The 21,407-nt window shown below is 46.5% G+C and overlaps 2 protein-coding genes across 2 annotated transcripts in view; one reads left to right on the forward strand and one right to left on the reverse strand.

Moving 5' to 3' along the window:
• Positions 1 to 18,416, reverse strand: part of MRPL10 (mitochondrial ribosomal protein L10) — a 47,051-nt gene extending 28,635 nt beyond the window's left edge. The window contains exons 1-2 of the mRNA XM_077459732.1: positions 18,328 to 18,416; positions 6,410 to 6,582 (exon numbers count right to left, since the gene is read on the reverse strand). Of these exons, the coding sequence (XP_077315858.1) occupies positions 6,410 to 6,582; positions 18,328 to 18,367 (213 nt within the window). The 5' untranslated portion in view covers positions 18,368 to 18,416. The remainder of the gene's footprint in view (positions 1 to 6,409; positions 6,583 to 18,327) is intronic.
• Positions 18,413 to 21,407, forward strand: part of LRRC46 (leucine rich repeat containing 46) — a 28,568-nt gene continuing 25,573 nt past the window's right edge. The window contains exons 1-2 of the mRNA XM_077459731.1: positions 18,413 to 18,513; positions 18,584 to 18,683. Coding sequence (XP_077315857.1) covers positions 18,504 to 18,513; positions 18,584 to 18,683 — 110 coding nt within the window. The 5' untranslated portion in view covers positions 18,413 to 18,503. The remainder of the gene's footprint in view (positions 18,514 to 18,583; positions 18,684 to 21,407) is intronic.

Consider the following 21,407-nt stretch of genomic DNA (forward strand, 5'->3'; position numbering starts at 1 on the left):
ACACACACACACACACACACTAAAGAGTATATAAACTTGTTCACAGCTTTTATGAGGAGAGTGTGTACAGCAAGCTTTTGTGAATATTTCAGCAACCCTTTTCAGTACATTTCCAAAGTATTTGTGCAGCTTTGTTAAAGCCTTCCAGTTCCGAATGGAGACTGTGAAACAGATAATACTGTATTTGGAGTGCTGTCCCTTTAAACAAACTGTTAGGCGGTATAAACAGGCAAAGCTTAAAGAAGTATTTTTTAAATTTTGTTCTGATTGCACGTAACGTTTTGTCCCATCTATCTGGTCTTCAAGCCAAGCTAGTGTGGTTGTCAGCACATCCCCTCCCCCACCGCTGTCAGACCACAAAGCTAGCAAGAAGACAACTAATGAGTCTTGATTGAGAATGCTTGTTTGTTGTCACGGGGAGGAGAGTTGTCAGTTCCCCTGTTATACATTATTTTTTCATTGGTGCCAGAACACTAGCAGCAACAACCTTGGTTGCCAGGACACGGGCAGCAGGGCTGCACAGCATGCTTCGTTGCTAGGACGCAGGCAGCCGGGCTGCACAGCATGCTTCATTGCTAGGACCCAGGCAGCCGGGCTGCACAGCATTCTTCATTGCTAGGACGCAGGCAGCCGGGCTGCACAGCATGCTTCATTGCTAAGACGCAGGCAGCCGGGCTGCACAGCATGCTTCATTGCTAAGACACTGGCAGCCGGGCTGCACAGCATGCTTCATTGCTAGGATGCAGGCAGCCGGGCTGCACAGCATGGTTCATTGCTAGGACGCAGGCAGCCTGGCTGCACAACATCCTCTGTAGCTGGGACATAGGCAGCCGGGCTGCACAGCATCGTCCGAAGCTGGCACACAGGCAGCCGGGCTGCACAGCATCCTCCGAAGCTGGCACACAGGCAGCCGGGCTGCACAGCATCCTCCGAAGCTGGCACACAGGCAGCCGGGCTGCACAGCATCCTCCGAAGCTGGCACACAGGCAGCCGGGCTGCACAGCATCCTCCGAAGCTGGCACACAGGCAGCCGGGCTGCACAGCATCCTCCGAAGCTGGCACACAGGCAGCTGGGCTGCACAGCATCCTCCGAAGCTGGCACACAGACAGCCGGGCTGCACAGCATCCTCCGAAGCTGGCACACAGGCAGCCGGGCTGCACAGCATCCTCCGAAGCTGGCACACAGGCAGCCGGGCTGCACAGCATCCTCCGAAGCTGGCACACAGGCAGCCGGGCTGCACTGAATTCTTCATAGCTAGGGCACAGGCAGCCAGGCTGCACTGCATCCTTCGTAGCTAGAGCACAGGCAGCCGGGCAGCACTGCTCCTTCGTAGCTAGGGTGCAGACAGCTGGGCTGCACAGCACCCACCGTAGCTAGGATGCAGGCAGCTGGGCTGCCCAGCATCCTTCGTCGCTAGGGCGCAGGCAGTTGGGCTGCACAGCATCCTTTGTAGCTAGGACACAGGCAGCTGGTCTGCACTGCATCCTTCGTAGCTAGGGCACAGGCAGCTGGGCTGCACAGCATCCTTCGTAGCTAGGGCACAGGCAGCTGGGCTGCACAGCATCCTTCGTAGCTAGGGCACAGGCAGCTGGGCTGCACAATTGTGCAAAGAATATACTACTGCCAATTTACAACAACCTCCAAATACTTAAAATTCTGTGGATTGCTGCTTAGACAAAAAAAAATTTGTTCCCACATGGAAGCCTCTCAAAGGGACCCAACCGTGCATGGGTCCATACAGCGGAGCAGAGAAGGAGCATTATTCCAGGGTTAAAGGGATTAACAAGTGCATTGAGACCTATGCTTTATGGGTCAAAGAATAAATTGAGTAGTGAATTCAATTGATGATGGAGCACAGTGGATGCTGAAAGTAAAAGGGTGACTCGTACAGTGTGTGAAAGCCAAGTGGGTTGTGGCTGCAGTAGATTGAGTTGGACTTTGTGTATGCACTTTATAATTACTTATTTGCAGAGCTGAGACTGTGGATTTAACTATTATTTGTTAAGTATGTTAGCATTATGCTTGATTTGTTTACAACACTGAGATTTTGCATTCAATTTCTTTATTTCGTATGCACTTTAAGCAATGAATAGTGTACAGATTTTTATTAAGTTGCCAACCATGTTTGATGGGTATATGTATTAGTTTTATTACAGTACTGAAATTGAGGGCTCAATTACCACTTTTTATACTGTATATGTAAAACCACTTTAATACAAGGGCAGCTCCACACTACATTTTATCGGGCCACACAATATCATTGGTTGGTATGGTGCAGGCAGCCATCTACAGCATAACATTGTGTAGCCTAGCAGCCTGCATCTTAACAACCAATGACACTGTGCGCTCCAGACCAGCTTCCTATGTCCTAGCAAACAATGAAAACGCAGCTAACGAAGAGACATAACTAATGAGTCTTGATTGATGACACTTGTCTCTGGCTCCATGCACTTGCCCACCATAAGCAATGTCACAGAAATGCAGGGGGGGCATGCCAGTTTCCCTCTGTCTCTTCATCGGTGCCAGGATGCTAGAGGCCAGGGTGCACTGTGTCATTGGTTGCTAGGATGCAGGTGACTGGGCTGCACAATGTTACTTGGATGCAAGCCTGTAACATAACAACCAATGTCACTGTGTGGTCCAACTGCTAAAACTTTAGTGAACAATGAAAAGGAGAAGGGGTGGAGGGGATAGGAGCCCTCAAGCTGACAAACTCCCCCTACACTCCCGGGGGCGCTAACTGAACATGAGGTGATGGCAACTGAGCTCAAGGTTGGTAACAGTAACAAAGGCTTCTATCAGGGGAGAAGCAGAGAAGATGGAAAATAAGCAAGCATGGAATAAAAGAGGGAGAAGATGGAAAATATGTAAGCATGGATGGTATACATGCGATATCTTCCAATCTGCCATAATGTCACATTTCCACTCCCAGCATTTAGGTAAAAGTAGTCAGCTGGACTGCTAAAATAGATGGGCAACAGGGCAGAAACTCTTCAATCACTTTAAGTGGCTGCAAACCCTTACCTATACCCAGTAAAGTAACTGGTCTCATTTGATACAGAGATGAAATCAGATACTCCGACATAAGTTGTACCGGTTTATCTGCAGCTCCCTCTTTTTGACATCTGTTCAAAGTGCTGAATTTTAAAGCTCGTCTGAGTAGAGAAAAAAATGGGCGGAGAGCTGTAGTTACACTCTGCAGAGCTCAGTGAGGAAAGCTCTGGGAGCTGACTGGAGGGAAGGGACACACCCCCATCAGGGACATACCCCCTGCACAAGAACAGATCTGAGGCCATCACCCTCCCTCATTTTTCTCTTGGCGTTGGGAAAACTTGTCAGTAGTGTTTCATGCTGATAGAGGGATCACGAAGCATCAGACAGAAATTGCACTGAGCTTCCTGGATAAAGACAAGAGAACGCAGGAGTCAGCAACCTGTAGATCGCGATGTACCAGTAGATGTCGGGCAGGTAGATTGTGGTCTTGGCTTGCTGACCTGCCATTCCGGAACATCACACAGAGTACAATGCAGAGGGACTACTTGTAAAGTTGGAGCTGTAGTAGAGAGCAAGAGCCGCATAAGTTAATGCCTCTTCTGCAGTGCTGGCTCCTGTCCCATGCGGAGTGATACCAACTGCACTCCACCTCTTTATCCCAGCTAGATATCTCCAGAGCGGTGCCAGCAGCAGGAAAGAAGAGGGGTCAGTATGAAGCAATACATTGGGCATAGTAGTATAGGGCTGCTTTCACACTGATGTGCTGCGGTTTACACACACCAAGTGCAGTGCACCTGCAGCTTCTCTGCAGGTTTGCTGCATTTAGCCATAGACTTCTATTATATTCTGCGGGTTTAGTGCACTTTCTGAATACAGGAGTTTTGGTGCGATTTCAGAAAGTGCACCACACCTGCATGATATAATAGAAGACTATGGCAAAGTACAGCTAACCCAGGAAAGTCGCAGATGCACTGCAACCGCAATGTAGGTAACATGCAGCACATCAGCACTATATTATTATGTCCAGTGTATTGTTTCACACTGCAATCATGATCTCCTCTTTTTACATTTGCAGTCTGGGGGGGTGGTACAACCCCATAGTTAAGACATGTTTTTGTCTCCCCCACCCAAACTGCACCCCCTTTAGCCACAGTGGCTAGGGGTGTGCACGTCGCAGCAGCATGTCCCTGTCATGGTTGGTAGATGTAGCAACTGCCAAGCATGACCCATTCAGGCGAATGAGGCTGCTCTGCAACCATGTGCAGTCCAGCAAACAAGGGGAGAAAGCAGGCAGCATTGTGTTGCTTTCTCACCACCTGCTTTAACCCCTTGGATCCCGCAGAAGCATTCAGGTGCAGGGCACTTGCACAGTGGCCCCATTTACTTGAATGGATCTCAATTGGCAGACGGTAGCACCAGCCAAAAGCAACAAGGGGCTTTATTCCTGCTGCGACATGTGTACACCTTTGGCACCTAAATGGGGTAGGGATTGGGGACAGTAAAACTGCAACTCAACCACAGGGTTTTGCCACCCCCCAACTTTACGCGTGAACAAGCCCTAAGGGTGCCACTGCTGAATGCAACCAAGGGCTCATTCACAAATGCAGCAGGCACTGCTGCTCCTCTGAAAAGCAATCATAGTGTGTTTGACAGGTGGTGAGGTACTTGATTTAAACCCATGATTACATTGTAATGCACACGATTGAGACACGGTAGTACAGCAATTAGAGGCTTAAATCAGGTGTGAGGAAGCAACACTGTGCCCAGTGATCTCTGACTTCTCCCATGTTATTCAGGTAGATCTCCACCTCTTTATGGTTGCCTACCCCTGGTGTAGAGGGATATGCTTTGTTCTAAATTCTTGTCTGAGATTTACAACCACTTTAACCATATATGCCTACAGGACACTTATACCCCCTTCCTTCCCAAGTCATTTTTTAGCTCTCAGCACACTTTGAATGACAGTTGCCTGGCTACACTGTACCCAAACACATTTTTTATAATTTTCTTCACACAAACAGAGATTTCTTTTGGTGGTATTTAATCACTGATTATTTTATTTTTATTTTTTAGTAAAAAAATAAGACTAAAAATATTGAAATAATTTTATTTTTTTTACTTTGTTTCTGTCAGTAAATTTTGAAACTCAGTCATTTTTCTCCTTCACTGATGTGCGCTGATGAAGCAACACCAACAGACTGAACTGGTGGGCACTGATGAGATGGCACTTAAGGGCACTGATTAGGTGGCACTAATATGCCACACTTATGAGCACTGATGGGCACTAATGTGCGGCACAGATATGCGGTCCTGATGGGTATTGATGAGTGGCACAGATCTGCATTGATCTGCAGCAGTGATGGGCATTGAGGGGGGAAGCACTGAAAGGTGGCATTGACTGGCATCACTAATGGGCACCAATTGGTGGCACTTGTGGGCATTGATTGCTGGCACTGGTGGTGCTATATTGTAATCAGTGCACCCATGATCAGTGCCCTGATTACATGTGTAGATATCCCCCTGTGAGGAGATGCCGCTGATCGGCTCTCCTTGCCACACACTGTCAGTGTGAGTCGAGGAGCGCCGATAACTGACATGGCTGTGCTTACATGTGACTGGCTCTGATTGGACAAAGCCGATCACATGGTTAACGAGCCGTGGATGCTCGGGTCTCTCATCATTGGCTGAGATGGCAGTGTGGCGTGATTGGCCCCTGGTGCTGTCAATCCAAATCATTCAGCCAAATCAAGAGAGGGGGGGGGGGGGGGGGCGGTGCAGGGTTGTGGCTCTATGTCTGAATGGACACAGGGAGCTGTGACTCAGCTCGGGTACCCCCCCATAGCAAGCTGCTTGCTGTGGGGGCACTCAACAGGAGGGAGGGGCCAGAAGCAACGAAGAGGGACCAAACTGCACAGAGGAGGACTTTACAACCACTTTAAAGTAGAACTATAGGCAAAAGTACTTTTTTCCCCATTTTGGATAGAGTAGGGGAGAGTTATAACCTGTCAGATTTTTATTATTACCATCAGTGTCCCATTGGGGAGATTTCCCTTCACTTCCTGTCCCATAGCCAAACAGGAAGTGAGAGGAAATCTCTGCAAGTTAAGGGAACCCCCCCCCCCCTCACCAGAACTAGTGTCCCCATTGTTGGAAGATTTACTTTTCTGGGGACAACACAAAATTTGGGATTTTATTTTACTTTCAATGTATGGCCAGCTTCAGAGCTGGGGAAGCAGGGTGGTAATGGAAGTGTTAAGGGCTTGCATTAAAGAGGAAAAGTTAAGTGTGAGTATTTCAAATGAAGATGGTGGGCAGCTACAGTACTGGGAGCCTTACACTAGGGTTCCTGGTGCTGAAAGTGAATGCATAATTTTTACATACCTACCTGAAGATCTTTTAATATTTTACATTTACCTTTCCAGTGTCTTCAGGTTTAGGCTTTGGTTTGAAACACCCATCGTTGGAAGGTTTAGGTGGAATATACTTTGTGAGTGCCATAATCTTTTGCCTCTCAAAGTGCATGGCCTTCTTATGACGGGTAACCGCTTTGGAGCCATGGCGGACACACTGCAAGGACGGAAGCCAGGCTGAGGGGGAAAAAAAAAATGGATGCTGTTAATTAATTAATTAAAGAGATTGTAGCCACTGCAAAGTAAAGAGTTTTTTTGTTGGAAAAGCAAACTAGAGTTCACATACATCCAATGCTAATCACTGAAAAATAGGGTAACAGATACAGGGAAAGACAAAGGCGAAAAAAGTTGTAGATCCTTAAAAATGAAAGTGGGCTGCGCTAAAAAAATGTGATGAAGTATTCAATCAATAAAGAAATACCTTAAACATAAAAAATATAAAAAACAAAAAAAATAAAATAATTATTGATAATCTCCCCAATACTGAAAGATGTGCAAAAAACAATTCATATATGAATGAATGAATGAAATACTTGTATAGCGCACAATGCGAACTGAATCGCCTCTAGGCGCTGTGGCGAGCTTTGATCATCTGCTAAAAGAGTAAGGTCTTGAGTTTTTTCCTAAAAGCCAGGTGATTTTCTTCCAGGCGGATGTTGATTGGTAGAGCATTCCATAGCCGAGGCCCTTGGACAGCGAATCTCCGATCCCCCTTGGATTTATATCGGGCTTTGGGCATGAGGAGGAGGTTTTTGTTGGCTGATCGAAGACTGCGGTTTGGTGTGTAATGATTTATTTTCTCCATTAGGTATTGCGGAGCTTCTCTATGCACGCATTTGTGGGTGAGGCAAAGGGTCTTGAACGTGATCCGATTTTTTACGGTTAGCCAATGTAAGCTCCTCAGCGAAGGAGAGATGGATTCCCAGGGTTTTTTCCTGTTATCAGCCTTGCCGCCATGTTTTGGATCAGTTGTAATCGCGCAAGTTGATATTGTGGTAATCCTATGTAAAGCGAGTTTGCGTAGTCCAGTCGTGAATTAATGACTGTTCCAACTACCACTGCTTTGTCATTCTTTGGGATAAAAGGGATGAGTCTGCGAAGCATGCGCAGCAGGTGGTGAGATCCACTGACTACAGATCCTATTTGCGCATCCATTGACATTTGTGCATCTAAAATAACCCAGAGACTCTTCGCTTTGGTCTTTGGGGGAGATAGTCTGCCCAAAGACGGTTGGTGGAGACCAGGAGGTTTTGGTTGCGGGCTTATGATTTGGGTGTAAGATAAGAAGCTCTGTCTTTGATTCGTTCAGCTGGAGGGAGTTAGTGGTCATCCAGTCCTCTATTGATTTGAGGCAGTTTTCAAGTTGTTGTTGGTGATCTTTTTTTCCATTGATCCGGAAATAAAGTTGCGTGTCATCAGCGTAAGAGTGGAAGCAGAGATCTGAGCATCTGATGATTTGAAGGAGTGGGCGAATGTAAATGTTGAAGAGAATGGGTGATAAAGGAGAGCCTTGAGGGACTCCGCAGGTGACTGCCCGAGTTTCGGAGAGGAATTTTCCTAGTTTCACTGTCTGTGACCGATTTCCTAGGAAGGACGCGAACCATTGGAGATCTATGTCTTGGACTCCGGCTACTTCTGTGAGTCGGACGAGTAGAGTATTGTGATCTACTGTATCAAACGCTGCACTTAGGTCTAGCAGTACGAGGAGACACGGCTCTCCGTCATCTGCTGCTTCGAGGGCGTCATCCCAAATCTTGAGGAGAGCCGTTTCTGTTCCATGACCCGGGCGGAAGCCCGATTGCAGCGGGTCCAGGAGTTTGTGAGTATCCAGGTGAAGTTGTAGCTGATGTACTACAGCTTTCTCCATGATCTTAGAAATGGCGTTGAGGCTTGTAATTGGCCTACGGTTGTTTGGATCCTGAGGGTCCAGGTTTGGTTTCTTGAGTAGAGGTTTGACGATGCCTTGTTTGAGGATGCTGGGAACAATCCCTTCGTGGAATGATCGGTTTATGAGGTGGGTTATGGTTGGAGCCACGATGTCGGAGCATTCTTTCAGTAGTTTTGTGGGGATGATGTCAATAGGTGAGGTACTGTCACGCAGTTTATTAATGATGTTTTTCATGCGGTGTCTACGGTAATTGGGGATAGTGAAAATTTCGGCGGCTGCAGTATGTTGGTGCAGACATCCTCTTTATGTATTTGCTGGCTGAGGTCGGATGTTTTCTTCTGACAAATTGTTTCCCTGATGGTTTTGACTTTATCGATGAAAAAATCCGACAGTTTGTCACAGTAATCCTGGGATTCGCTTTCTGGGGGTTCTAGGCACACCGGATTCATTGATTGATTAACCAGTTTAACCACTTTCAGACCGGACCATTTTGCTGGTCAATGACCAGAGGTCTTTTTACAATTTCGCACTGCGCTGCTTTAACTGGTAATTGCGCGGTCGTGCAATGTTGTACCCAAACAAAATTTGCGTCCTTTTCTTCCCACAAATAGAGCTTTCTTTTGATGGTACTTGATTGCCTCTGCGATTTTTTTTTTTTTTGCGATATAAACGTAAAAAGACCGCAAATTTTGAAAAAAAATGATATTTTCTACTTTTTGTTATTAGAAAAATCCAATAAACTCAATTTTAGTCATACATTTAGGCCAAAATTTATTCAGCCACATGTCTTTGGTAAAAAAAAAAAGTCAATAATTGTATATTTATTGGTTTGCGCAAAAGTTGTCACATCTACAAACTAAGGTACGTTTTCTGGAATTTACGCAGCTTTTAGTTTACGACTGCCTATCTCATTTCTTGAGGTGCTAAAATGGCAGAGCAGTACAAAACCCCCCCAAATGACCCCATTTTGGAAAGTAGACCCCCTAAGGAAATTGATAAGAGGCATGTTGAGCCCATTGAATATTTTATTTTTTTGCCTCAAGCGATTGAATAATGACAAAAAAATATATATATATTTTTTTTTTTTACACAAAGTTGTCACTAAATGATATATTGCTCACACATGCTATGGGCATATGTGAAATGACACCCCAAAATAAATTTTGCTGCTTCTCCTGAGTACGGGGATACCACATATGTGGGACTTTTTGGGAGCCTAACCGCGTACGGGGCCCCGAAAACCTAGCACCGCCTTCAGGCTTTCTAAGGGCGTAAATTTTTGATTTCACTTCTCACTACCTATTACAGTTTTGAAGGCCATAAAATGCCAAGATGGCACAACCCCCCCCCCAAATGACCCCATTTTGGAAAGTAGACACCCCTAAATTTAGGGGTACACTAGTGAGACTCACAGGTAAAAAAGCACCTAGGCTGTCAGCGACTGTATCAAAACGCTACAAGAAAAACTGTTAGCGATCGCAGGGATCAGGCCTGACTCTGCGAACGCTGCAGTTATGCGTGTTGTGTTTTGTAAGTGACAGTGATCGATCGATACTGCACTTGGGTGGGCTGGTCTGGGCTTGGCGGAGGGGCTAAACGCAGGTGCTAGCAGGTATCTGGGCTGATCCCGCTAACAATGCGTTTTGGGAAACCTAAACTGCTGGCGACGCTAATATAGATCTGATCAGATACTATATTACTAAGGGAGGTGTATGCTTTGTGCGTGGGTGTTAGCGGTACTGGCACTAACCTGACGCTGCCTGGGGCGACGCAGACCTTATCTCACCCTCAAACTTATATCACCCGCCGGGTGATCAGGGGGTTAAACCTTTATTAGGTAATAAATGGCGGGTGCCCTGAAACTATAAAAAAATAACTAACCAACCAGCGTCACCTGTAACAGTTATATGGTGATCACTGGTGAAAGGGTTAACTAGGGGGCAATCAGGGGGCTTTATGCGGTAGTATATGGGGGTCCCTGGCGCTATAAAAAGCTGCGGCGAACCTAAATACCTACCTGCCTAACTAGCGTCACCTGTGACACTAATACAGCGATCAGAAAAATGATCGCTTATTAGGCTGGGTTCACACTGGAGCGATGCAGGAACGCCACGAATCCGCGGCGGGTTCCCACATCGCATGCCTCCCGGCGGCAGTTCACACTGCCCTATGCGAACTGCTGGGAGTGTCAGTGAAATGTTAATGACACCCCCAGATCAGTTCGCATATCGCAGTGCGATCTGCAAACTCGGATCGCATGGTGTGAACACCCATGCGATCCGATTCTGCTGCGGACCAAAAAAAGGGTCCCGTGCGAATTTGCGGCGGGTGCGACGCAAATTCAGCCATACTATCTGAATGGCTGAACTCGAATCGCACAGAGATCGGATGTGATTTGCACTGCAGTGCGGTGCGAATCACATCCGTTCTCATAAACCGCTGCAATGTGAACCCAGCCTTAGTGACACTGGCGACGGGGGGTGATCACGGGGTTAAACCTTTATTGGGGGGGGTTAGGGGGGTACCTTAGAACTAAAGGGGGCTAACCCTAACTGCCCTAACAGTTATTACAGTCACAAATGACACCAATGCAAAAAAAAAAAAAATGCAATTGGTGTCACTGTGACTGGGGGGGCAGGGGTAATTGGGGGGGTGATTGGGGGGTGAAGGGGGTGCGAGTGTGCCTGGCATGTTCTACTGTGTAGTGTCGTGTTGGTGCAACTCACCGATCCTCTCTCCTCGGTGCCGGAACGAAAAATACTGACACGGAGGAGAGATTACATCACTTCCTCTGCCTGTGTTTACATTACAGGAGAGGAAGTGATGTCACGGAGCATTTCCATTTGTCGGGAGCGATCGCGAGGGGGGGGCCATGAATGAATGGCCGCCCCCTCATCCCGGATCGCTCCTGAACGAATACCGACCGCCGCAGGCACCAGGGGGGGGGGCCCGATCGGGCCCCCCACCCGCGGGAAGGCAGGGACGTATATATACGCCCATATGCCTGCCCGTGCCATTCTGTCGACGTATATCGTCGTGCGGCGGTCGGCAAGTGGTTAAACAGTTCCCATGGTTGGTTTGCGGCCGTTGAGATTGTATATGAGAAGTGGTCATTTTTGGCTTTGAAGATTGCTTTCCGATAATTCTCTGTGAGACCTTTGTAGTTAAAGTGGTTTTCCTCAGTGGGATTTCTTCTCCATGTTCTTTCCGCTCTTCTGCGTTCTTGCTTTAGTAAGGCGAGGGAGCTATTAAACCATCCAGAGTTTTTCTTCCTGATGAGAGCCCTGTGTTTTGGTGCTACCGAGTCTGCCGATTGCAGCAATGCCCTGTTCAGGGAGTTGAGCGTTTCCTCTGTAGAGTGGTTTAAGGTTATTGTAGTTATCTTGTTGGACAGAGTGGATTTGAAGGAGTACAGTTTTTTATGTGATCTGGTCGAGTGCGTTGTTGTTACAGGTTTCCGTTTTTCATTGGTGATGTTGGTAGCTATTTTGAATTTGATGGCGTGGTGATCCGTCCATGGCAGAGTTATGTTGTCGAGTATGTTGACGTCAATGTTCTGTTTGAAAATGAGGTCCAGGGTGTGTCCTGACCCATGCGTGGGAGTCTTTATCAGTTGCTGGAGACCCAGTTCTTCTAGTTGATTGATGCAGGCAGTCGCGATGGGGTCTTTAGGCTCGTTTGCCCAAAGGTTGAAATCTCTGAGTGCCAGGAAATTTTTGTAGCGCAAAAAATAAAAACCGTAGAGGTGATCAAATACTACCAAAAGAAAGCTCTATTTGTGGGGGAAAAAATGATAAAAATTTCATTTGGGTACAGTGTAGCATGACCGCGCAGTTGTCATTCAAAGTGCGGCAGCGCTGAAAGCTCAAAATTGGTCTGGGCAGGAAGGTGTTTAAGTGCCTGGTATTGAAGCGGTTAAATTAAAAATAAAGCCATGTTTTAATATACATACTACTCTCAGAGCGGCGCTGCTCTACCTCTCTTTTTTACCCAAACAAATTTGACTTCCTTTTTTCCCCACAAATAGAGCTTTCTTTTGGTGTTATTTGATCACCTCTGCAGATTTTATTTTTTGCGCTATTAAAAAAACAAAACAAAAAAAAGACAATTTTGAAAAAAATAAATAAATACATTTTTTACTTTATGCTATAAAACACATCCAATAAAAAAAAATGTAAAAAAAGTCTTCATCAATATAGGTTAATATGTATTCTTCTACATCTTTTTTGGTAAAAAACAAAAAAAACAATAAGTGTATATTGATTGGTTTGCGCAAAAGGTATAGCGTCTACAAATGGAATCGATTTGTGTAGGGCTGCAACTAACGATTATTTCCATAATCGATTAATCGGCCGATTATTTTTTCGATTAATCGGATAAAATCATATTTAAAAAAAAAAAACGCACAATATGAAAAAAAAACGCACAATGTAAAAATGAATCAATTATCAAATGTTGATCTATAAATTATACCACGTGATGAATATATATCTCAGAGTGCACAATGACTAAATAAAAAAGCCAATACTATTAAAAATATATATATGAAAGAACGCTTGTCACAATTGAATTTAAATTGTGCAGATACAATAATGCAAATATTAGTCCTCTAATTAACAAGATTTGCACATTGCACTTTGCACAGATTTTACAAAAACACACCCACTAATTTCATTTTAATAGCGCTTTTACTACCTGTATTTATAACATTGGTATACTGTTCCAACTTTTTGTTGCGAGCCTGGAGTAGTGGCAGCCCTCTTATATCCACCGTTCTTTTGCAGCTTATCCATAGCGCAAACCCCCTTTTTTCTGTTATTGTCTGTCCAACTCCGCCCGCCCGCAAGTCTCCGCCCGCTTCAGTCCATACTTTTTCTCTGCCGCTAAAGAAATATCCTGCGCATGCGCTGGTAATAGCATTGAAGTGGCGCATGCGCGGTAAAGGGCCGCCGTCAGCTGTTTCAGTGACGGTGTAGTGTCATATTTTGCTGCCTATCACAGAATGCTACGGAAGTGACGTTGCCGCCAGAAATTGCGTACTGCGCATGCGCATAGTGTTCCAAACACTCGCGCCGTGCGTTCCAACATAGTTTCGGCAATACGGTTCAGCGAAACCATCACATAATGTTACGGAAGTGACGTTACAGACAACACAAACACTGGGCCGTGCGTTATAACACTAATACTTCCCTTGTTACCTAGTATCATTATTTACCAACCATGCTGAGCTATGTGCCGTGTTAGGTTCTGCACTGCTGGGACTTGTAGTGCCTATCCTGAGCTACCTGCTTCAATGTTCAGTGTCCTCATCCTTATCCCTGTGCTTCAATGTTCAGTGTCCTCATCCTCATCGTAGCATTCTGTGATAGGCGGCAAAATATGACACTACAACGGAGCCGCACCGGAAGTTACAATTTACAACACCGCCGCCGGGTGTGCCAAGATGGCCGCCAGCTCCGGAGCTAGGCCGAAGCCGCGGCCTTTCCTAAGGCCGCAGCCACGGACCGCTCCGCGGATCGCATGGTGCGGACCAACTAATCGATAAATGAAAATCGTTGACAACGATTTTCATTATCGATTATTATCGATGATGTCGATTAATCGTTTCAGCCCTAGATTTGTGCAATTTTTTTTTTTTTTAAAGCGAAGTAAAGGTTTTTCTTTTTTTTGCATATTCATTCTTACCTAGGACCAATGCTGCATCTGTCACCCGATGCTTCTGTACTGAGAACCGAGCGATTGAACTAGGGGTACACCGAATGGGTTTTTTGGTGCCGAAACCGATACCGAAAATGAAAAATACACTAGGCCGAAAACCGAAACCGATACCGAAACATATTTAAAAAAACATTTTTTATACAGGAGATGGTCAGAGACCGGGGACGTGGTGCAGGAGATGGTCAGAGACCGGGGACGTGGTGCAGGAGATGGTCAGAGACCGGGGACGTGGTGCAGGAGATGGTCAGAGACCGGGGACGTGGTGCAGGAGATGGTCAGAGACCGGGGACGTGGTGCAGGAGATGGTCAGAGACCGGGGACGTGGTGCAGGAGATGGTCAGAGACCGGGGACGTGGTGCAGGAGATGGTCAGAGACCGGGGACGTGGTGCAGGAGATGGTCAGAGACCGGGGACGTGGTGCAGGAGATGGTCAGAGACCGGGGACGTGGTGCAGGAGATGGTCAGAGACCGGGGACGTGGTGCAGGAGATGGTCAGAGACCGGGGACGTGGTGCAGGAGATGGTCAGAGACCGGGGACGTGGTGCAGGAGATGGTCAGAGACCGGGGACGTGGTGCAGGAGATGGTCAGAGACCGGGGACGTGGTGCAGGAGATGGTCAGAGACCGGGGACGTGGTGCAGGAGATGGTCAGAGACCGGGGACGTGGTGCAGGAGATGGTCAGAGACCGGGGACGTGGTACAGGAGATGGTCAGAGACCGGGGACGTGGTACAGGAGATGGTCAGAGACCGGGGACGTGGTACAGGAGATGGTCAGAGACCGGGGACGTGGTACAGGAGATGGTCAGAGACCGGGGACGTGGTACAGGAGATGGTCAGAGACCGGGGACGTGGTACAGGAGATGGTCAGAGACCGGGGACGTGGTACAGGAGATGGTCAGAGACCGGGGACGTGGTACAGGAGATGGTCAGAGACCGGGGACGTGGTACAGGAGATGGTCAGAAACTGCACACATGATACAATGCAGCCAGAGTGTCCCCTTATTGCAGCCAGAGTGTCCCCTTATTGCAGCTAACCTGTGAAGAGAAGAGAGTAGGAGCCACCTCCGTCGCCTGTTTGATCACAGCGCCAAGAACATCACAGCTTTCATTTCAATAGCTGTGTGTTCCCGGCCGCATGCCATCACGTACAGCCCCTCCCCCTTGTCCGGGCACTTTGATAGACAGATCATCCATCCAATCCTGCGGGTGATCTGTCTATCAAAGTGCCCGGACAGGGGGGAGGGGCTGTACGTGACGGCGCGCGGCCGGGAACACACAGCTATTGAAATGAAAGCTGCGATGTTCCTGGCGCTGTGACCAAACAGGTGGTGAAGGCGGCTCTCCTGCACTATAGCATGATATAGCTTTTCATGATGGGCGGCACCAGTGGCGGGGGGCAGAGCCCCTACCCAGGCCCCACCCCATTTTCGGCCGTTTTTCTCTTTCGGCAAATAGCCGAAAAGGGCATTTTCAGCCGATATGTTTCGGCGGCCGAAATTTCGGTGCATCCCTAGATTGAAATCCACTGATGGCTCAGTTAGACTCTCTGTCCTGCCCCCCCTCCCCCCCCCCCCGCTCACTGGAGCACTGCGCTGTGGAGGGGTGGGGAGCGGCTCGCTGAGACGGGTATCAGTACAGGCGGCACCTGGCAGATCCAGGCTTTATTGTCAGGATGACGCAGTGCCTGGACTGATTCTTGTGACGTCAGCAGGGAGGGGACTTAAAGGGGTTGTAAACCCTCATGTTTTTCACCTTAATGCATCCTATGCATTAAGGTGAAAAAACTTCTGTTAGTGACTGGCCCCTCATTCCCCCTGTTTTACTCACCTGAGCCCTGTAATTCCCACGCCGGAGACGCGCTCTTCCCCTCTGCACGTTGTCTCGGCTCTTGATTGTATAGATTGATAGCAGTGCAGCCATTGGCTCCTGCTGCTGTCCATCAAATCCAATGACGCAGGCACCAGGGGGGCAGGGCTGAGCATGGCATTCTGCATCTACCCTGTTTCTCCCAAAATAAGACCTAGCGTGATTGTCGGTGATGGCTGCAATATAAGCCCTACCCCCCAAATAAGCCCTAGTTAAAGTCCTTGTAGGTCTTATTTTCAGAGTAGGGCTTATATTGCAGCCATCACCGACAATCACGCTAGGTCTTATTTTCGGGGAAACAGGGTATGGATGCAAATGCTAAACTCGGGAACACGCCCGGAAAGGTAATACGATGCAGGGAAGAGCTACCGGGGGACCCCAGAAGTGGGCCATGCTGTGCAAAATTAACTGCACAGTGGAGGCAAGTATGACATGTTTGTTATTTAAAAAAAAAAATAAAAAAAATAAAAAAAATAAGAGGGTTTACAATCGCTTTAAGACTGCTCTCTTATGAAAATGGGTCACAGGAGTGCAAAATGAATTGCACTCCTGTGACCTATAGAAGAAGCCCAGCAAAATTAACTCAGGCTAGACATCTCCTTTAAAATTTTTTGGACTAGTAATGGCGGTGATCAGTAATTTTTTTTGTAGTACTGCAACATTGCGGCAGAAAAATCTGACACTAAGTGACACTTTTTGGGGACCAGTGACACCAATACAGTCATCAGTGCCAAAAAAAAAAAAAAGCACTTTCCCTGTACTAAAGACACTGGCAGGGAAGGGGTTAACATAAGGGGCACTCAAAGGATTACATGTGCTCCCTGGGAGTGCTTTCTCACTGTGAGGGTGTGGGGTGTGCAGACCTCCCAACCTTTTGAGATGGGAACGAGGGGCACCTATCAGCAAAAGTATGCAGGCATAGGACACACCCCCTTAAAGGAGAATTGTACAAAAAAAAAAAAAAAAAAGTTTGGTTAAACCCACAAGTGTTTTTTTTTACCACGACTATTCCTTTATATTGGCTTTTGGAATTGACAAATGCAGCAATTTAGAAATTGGATGAAAGGTTTATCACTCGGAAACACTTTTTGATAGATAAAAAGTGAATTTTATATATAACTATATAGATCAGACCAGAATGAGGGACATTGCTCCAACTCAGGGACAGTTGGGAGCTATGGGTGTGGGGTGAGGTGCTTTAACTGAGGGAGGACAGAGATCCATGTTCCTACTTAGCAGAAACACAAGATCTCCATGTTCCCCTCTCACAGAATGGCAATCTGCCTTGTTTACATAGACAGATGGCCGTTCTGTCTCTCCCGGGAGTGATTGCGGGGTGCCGGTGTTCTGACATATAGCATCCAGCCATCTAAAAGTGTCTGCCCCGTACTGTGCAAGCGCAGTATGGAGCAGAAGGAGATTCGGAGAATCTCCGAAGATGAACAGCGCCTTTGCTGTGAGTAGAGGTGCAAGCCCCTTCATCTAAGTGGACATAGGGCTGTACATATTAGAGGGCCCCTCGCGGGCTCGCCACGTTTCGGGCTCGGCCTCGCTGCGCTCGGCTCTTTTTATTCTAACTCTATGTCCACTTGGATGGTGGGGCTAGAACCTGGACTCACGGCACGGGCGCCGTTCATCTTCGGCTATTTTCGGAATGTGGTTGTCCTGTGTACTGCGCATGCGCAGAACACAGCAGACACTATCCGATGGGGGACATTATCTGATAGGACACCGGCAAACATTGGGTCTGCTGCTCCCGCTGTGTCCAATCACAAAGGGAGCGGGCAGGCCCAGACCTGGAACTAGAAAAACACACACACAGATATACAATTTCTCCAAGGAGGGCCGCCCTGCCGCAGTATATATGCTTGGGGCGGCCCAGAAGAAGTTAAAGTAACACAGTGCCGTATCACAAAAATAAGGCCTGGTCATGAAGAGGGGTAAATCTTCTGGAGAAAAAAACAAAAAGGGTCACATATTGGTTTTGTGTGAGTGTTCCATGTGGGGCAGCCCAGTGAGATGAATGGGCATCCCTAAACACCATGAGCCAAAATCCCACAAACAAGCATGCCCCTGTCTAGGTGAGGTGTGAGCTCAGCCCGAATTCACAAAGAATATAAGAAAAGCCTTACGCTTGCGGTTTCATTTAATGTTAATGCCCCCCCAAATGTGACAAGTATATGTGTGTTTTTCATGATATACAAAAATAAAGTGCTCATTTCTAGAGAATCCGGTTGAAATGAAAGGGCTGCTCTGTGTGTACAGTGCCATGGTGTGAGGTCACAGTGTGACTGGGGTCTGAGGAGAACATACGATGACAGGTGCCCCCCAGAGGTCACACTCTGCATGTACAAGCCACTGACAATACACACAGCCTGGAGGAAGAGAACACGGCCCCCCACCTCATACCAACACCCCAATGTCACCATTCACGTGTCCCCCCTCCTCACCTAACTCCCGGGCCGCCGCTCTCACCAAGGCCGCCGCCATGTTGCCGGAAGTCACTGACAGAGCAGAGCTCGGCGCACAGGATGACGGGAGCCGGCCGTATCCTAGCAACCGAGGACGCGCCGACAAGTCAAAGTAGTCTCCTCTGATACAGAACCTCCAGCAAGAGCGATCCAACATGTCTGCAGGTGAGTAGATAACACAGTCATCGGGCAGAGGTAAGTGTGCACCGACTTATCGTCTACTCCTCTTCTACAGGGAGGAGGGGGAAGGAGGACACACCGCCCATCCTGGCCGCCATCCTCAGGAGAAATGTCAGCACTCCCATCATCCATGGAGCTACACAGGAGGACCATGTGTAAGTGGGATCTGCCTTCCCAGTCTGTGTGTCACATGGAGGTGCAAAATGCAATCAGATGAAAGCGAAACTATGCTTAAAGTGTTACCAAACCCACATTAAAAATAAGTCTGTATATGCAGTAAAGCATGCTTGTATTATACTCACTGTGGAACCTAAGGGGTTAATCCTCTGCATTGTGTAAAAATGCTGTTTGATCCTGTCTTCTCTGACCCTCCCCTTGTCCCACTGACCCAAAATGTATCTCCTGGTAGAACAGAGCCTTGGGGGCACTCTGCGAATGCTCAGTGTGTATTGCTAAAGATTTTTTTTCTTGGGAGGCTATGTGATCAGCACAGGGCCAATCAGCAATGTCCACACAGATTGTCCTGCAGCCTCATAGGACAGCCAGGGGAGGAAGGAAACTCCTACAAGCTTTAACCACACACTGATAGAAGTTATAAGACTGCTATATACTGCCGATGAGAATTTATTTATATGTACTAAAATAATTGAATCCCCATTAGAGCTGCACGATTTGGGCTAAAATGAGAATCACTATTTTTTTTGCTTAGAATAAAGATCACAATTCTCGTGGGGGAAACACCTTCTTTCACATCATCCAAAAAAAAAATTGGGCTAGGTTACTGTTTAGCTTTTTAAAAAAAAATTAATTAAAGTGTAATTTAAAAAAAAAAATTGCATTTGAAAAACCGCTGCGCAAACCAATCAATATACGCTTATTATGATCTTTTTTCCCCAAAATATGTAGAAGAATACGTATCGGCCTAAACTGAGGAAAAAAAATGTTTTTTTATATATTTGGGGGGGGGGGGGTGTATTTAATATAGCAAAAAGTAAAAACAATGGTCCCAAAAATGTCCGATGTGTGCGCCATAATGTCGCGGTCACAATAAAAATCGCTGATCGCCGCCATTACTAGTAAAAAAAAATTATTAATAAAAATGCCATAAACTATCCCCTATGTTGTAAACGCTAGAACTTTTGCTCAAACCAATCAATAAGCTTATTGTGATTTATTTAATTTTTTTTTTCCAAAAAATATGTATAAGAATACGTATCGGCCTAAACTGAGGGAAAAAAATGTTTTTTTTTATATATTTTTGGGGGATATTTATTAGAACAAAAAGTAAAAAAGAATGCGTTTTTTTTTTCAAAATTGTCGCTCTATTTTTGTTTATAGCACAAAAAATAAAAACCGCAGGGGTGATCAAATACCACCAAAAGAAAGCTCAATTTGAGAGGAAAAAAAGATGTCAATTTTGTTTGGGAGCCACGTCACATGACTGCGCAATTGTCAGTTAAAGCGACGCAGTGCCGAATCACAAAAAGTGCTCTGGTCTTTGGCCAGCAAAATGGTCCAGGGCTTAGGTGGCTAGGATCTCTGCTAAAAAAAAATAATAATAATATATACAGTGTGTGTATATATATATATATATATATATATATATCTCATGTTTGGGTGCTTCAAGTAATTTTCTAGCAGAAAAGTGAGTTGTAGTTGTAAGCAACAAATGTCCAAAAAGAAAAAAAGAATGAAAAGATACTTTGTTTCTACTTATTCCTGTGTTGTAATAAAACTTGGCAGGCTGCCTGGATTTTTTTTTTCCAGCTGTGAGAACTCTCTGCACTTGTTAGAAAGAATCGTGACATGCTGTTGTAAAGATCGGGAAGGGAAAACAATTGCGATTTCGATTCTTAACGATTAAAGTGGTTGTAAACCCTTACAAACCACTTTGACCTACAGGTAAGCCTAGATTAAAGGCTTACCTGTAGGTCCAAGCAATATCTCCTAAACCTATATGGTTTCGGAGATATTTGCCCAAAAACGGGCACCGCTGTTTACGGCGCATGCGCCGTAGACAGCGGCGCGCAGGCGCACTGAGCACGGCATTTCCAAGAATGGAGCTGCTGCATTTGTCGATTCCCGTGCGCATGCGCGGGAGTGACGTCATTGCGGCTTCGCCAAATGACAGCGGCGGAGCTGGGAGACGCCACCAGCAAGATGGATGCGGCGGACTACAGGGCACAGCAGCGACTTCGCTGGCTCCTGTGTCAGGTAAGTGACACATAATGGGCTACTATGCGATGCATAGTAGTCCATTATACTTTGCCTTTGCAGGGAATGAAAGAGGAAGTAAACTTCCTCTTTAATAGTGCAGCTCTAATTTCCATGTGTACTGTGGGAGACCAGATATAGCAAATGCAGGGTCCTGGGTTTAGTAACACTTTTAGGCCCCATTCACACCTGAGCATAGTGTTTTCAGGCAGAAAATCGCGCGATTTTACAGCGATTTTTGTGGCTTTTTTACGGCGATTTGCTGCAATTTTGTGCAGGGCAAAAGGTCACCAATGTAAAAAGAAGGAAAACGCCCAAATCTGCCCGATTCGAGTGACAAAAAAGGGACCAGAACTTGTTTGAGCTTCAGGTGTTCGGCATCAGGCGACTTGGAGTGGAGATGTGAACCATCTCCATTGAGAATGATTGATTTTTTTCCCTTCCAGCGTTTTGTAGCTTCAGGCTTCAAGCTACAAAACGCTCAGGTGTGAATGGGGCCTAAGGAAGAATAATAACTTCTGTCAGCATCTATGTCCCATTGGAGAGATTTCCTTTCACTTCCTGTCTTATAGCCAAAACAGGAAATGAGAAGAAATCCTTCCAAGATAAGGGAATCACTGAATGTTACTTGAACTAGCATCCTCATTGGAAGATTTCCCTTCTGT

Source organism: Lithobates pipiens, unplaced genomic scaffold, assembly GCF_037356315.1.
Source record: "Lithobates pipiens isolate NorthernLeopardFrog02 unplaced genomic scaffold, aLitPip1_a1.2 Scaffold_28, whole genome shotgun sequence".
Taxonomy (NCBI): domain Eukaryota; kingdom Metazoa; phylum Chordata; class Amphibia; order Anura; family Ranidae; genus Lithobates; species Lithobates pipiens.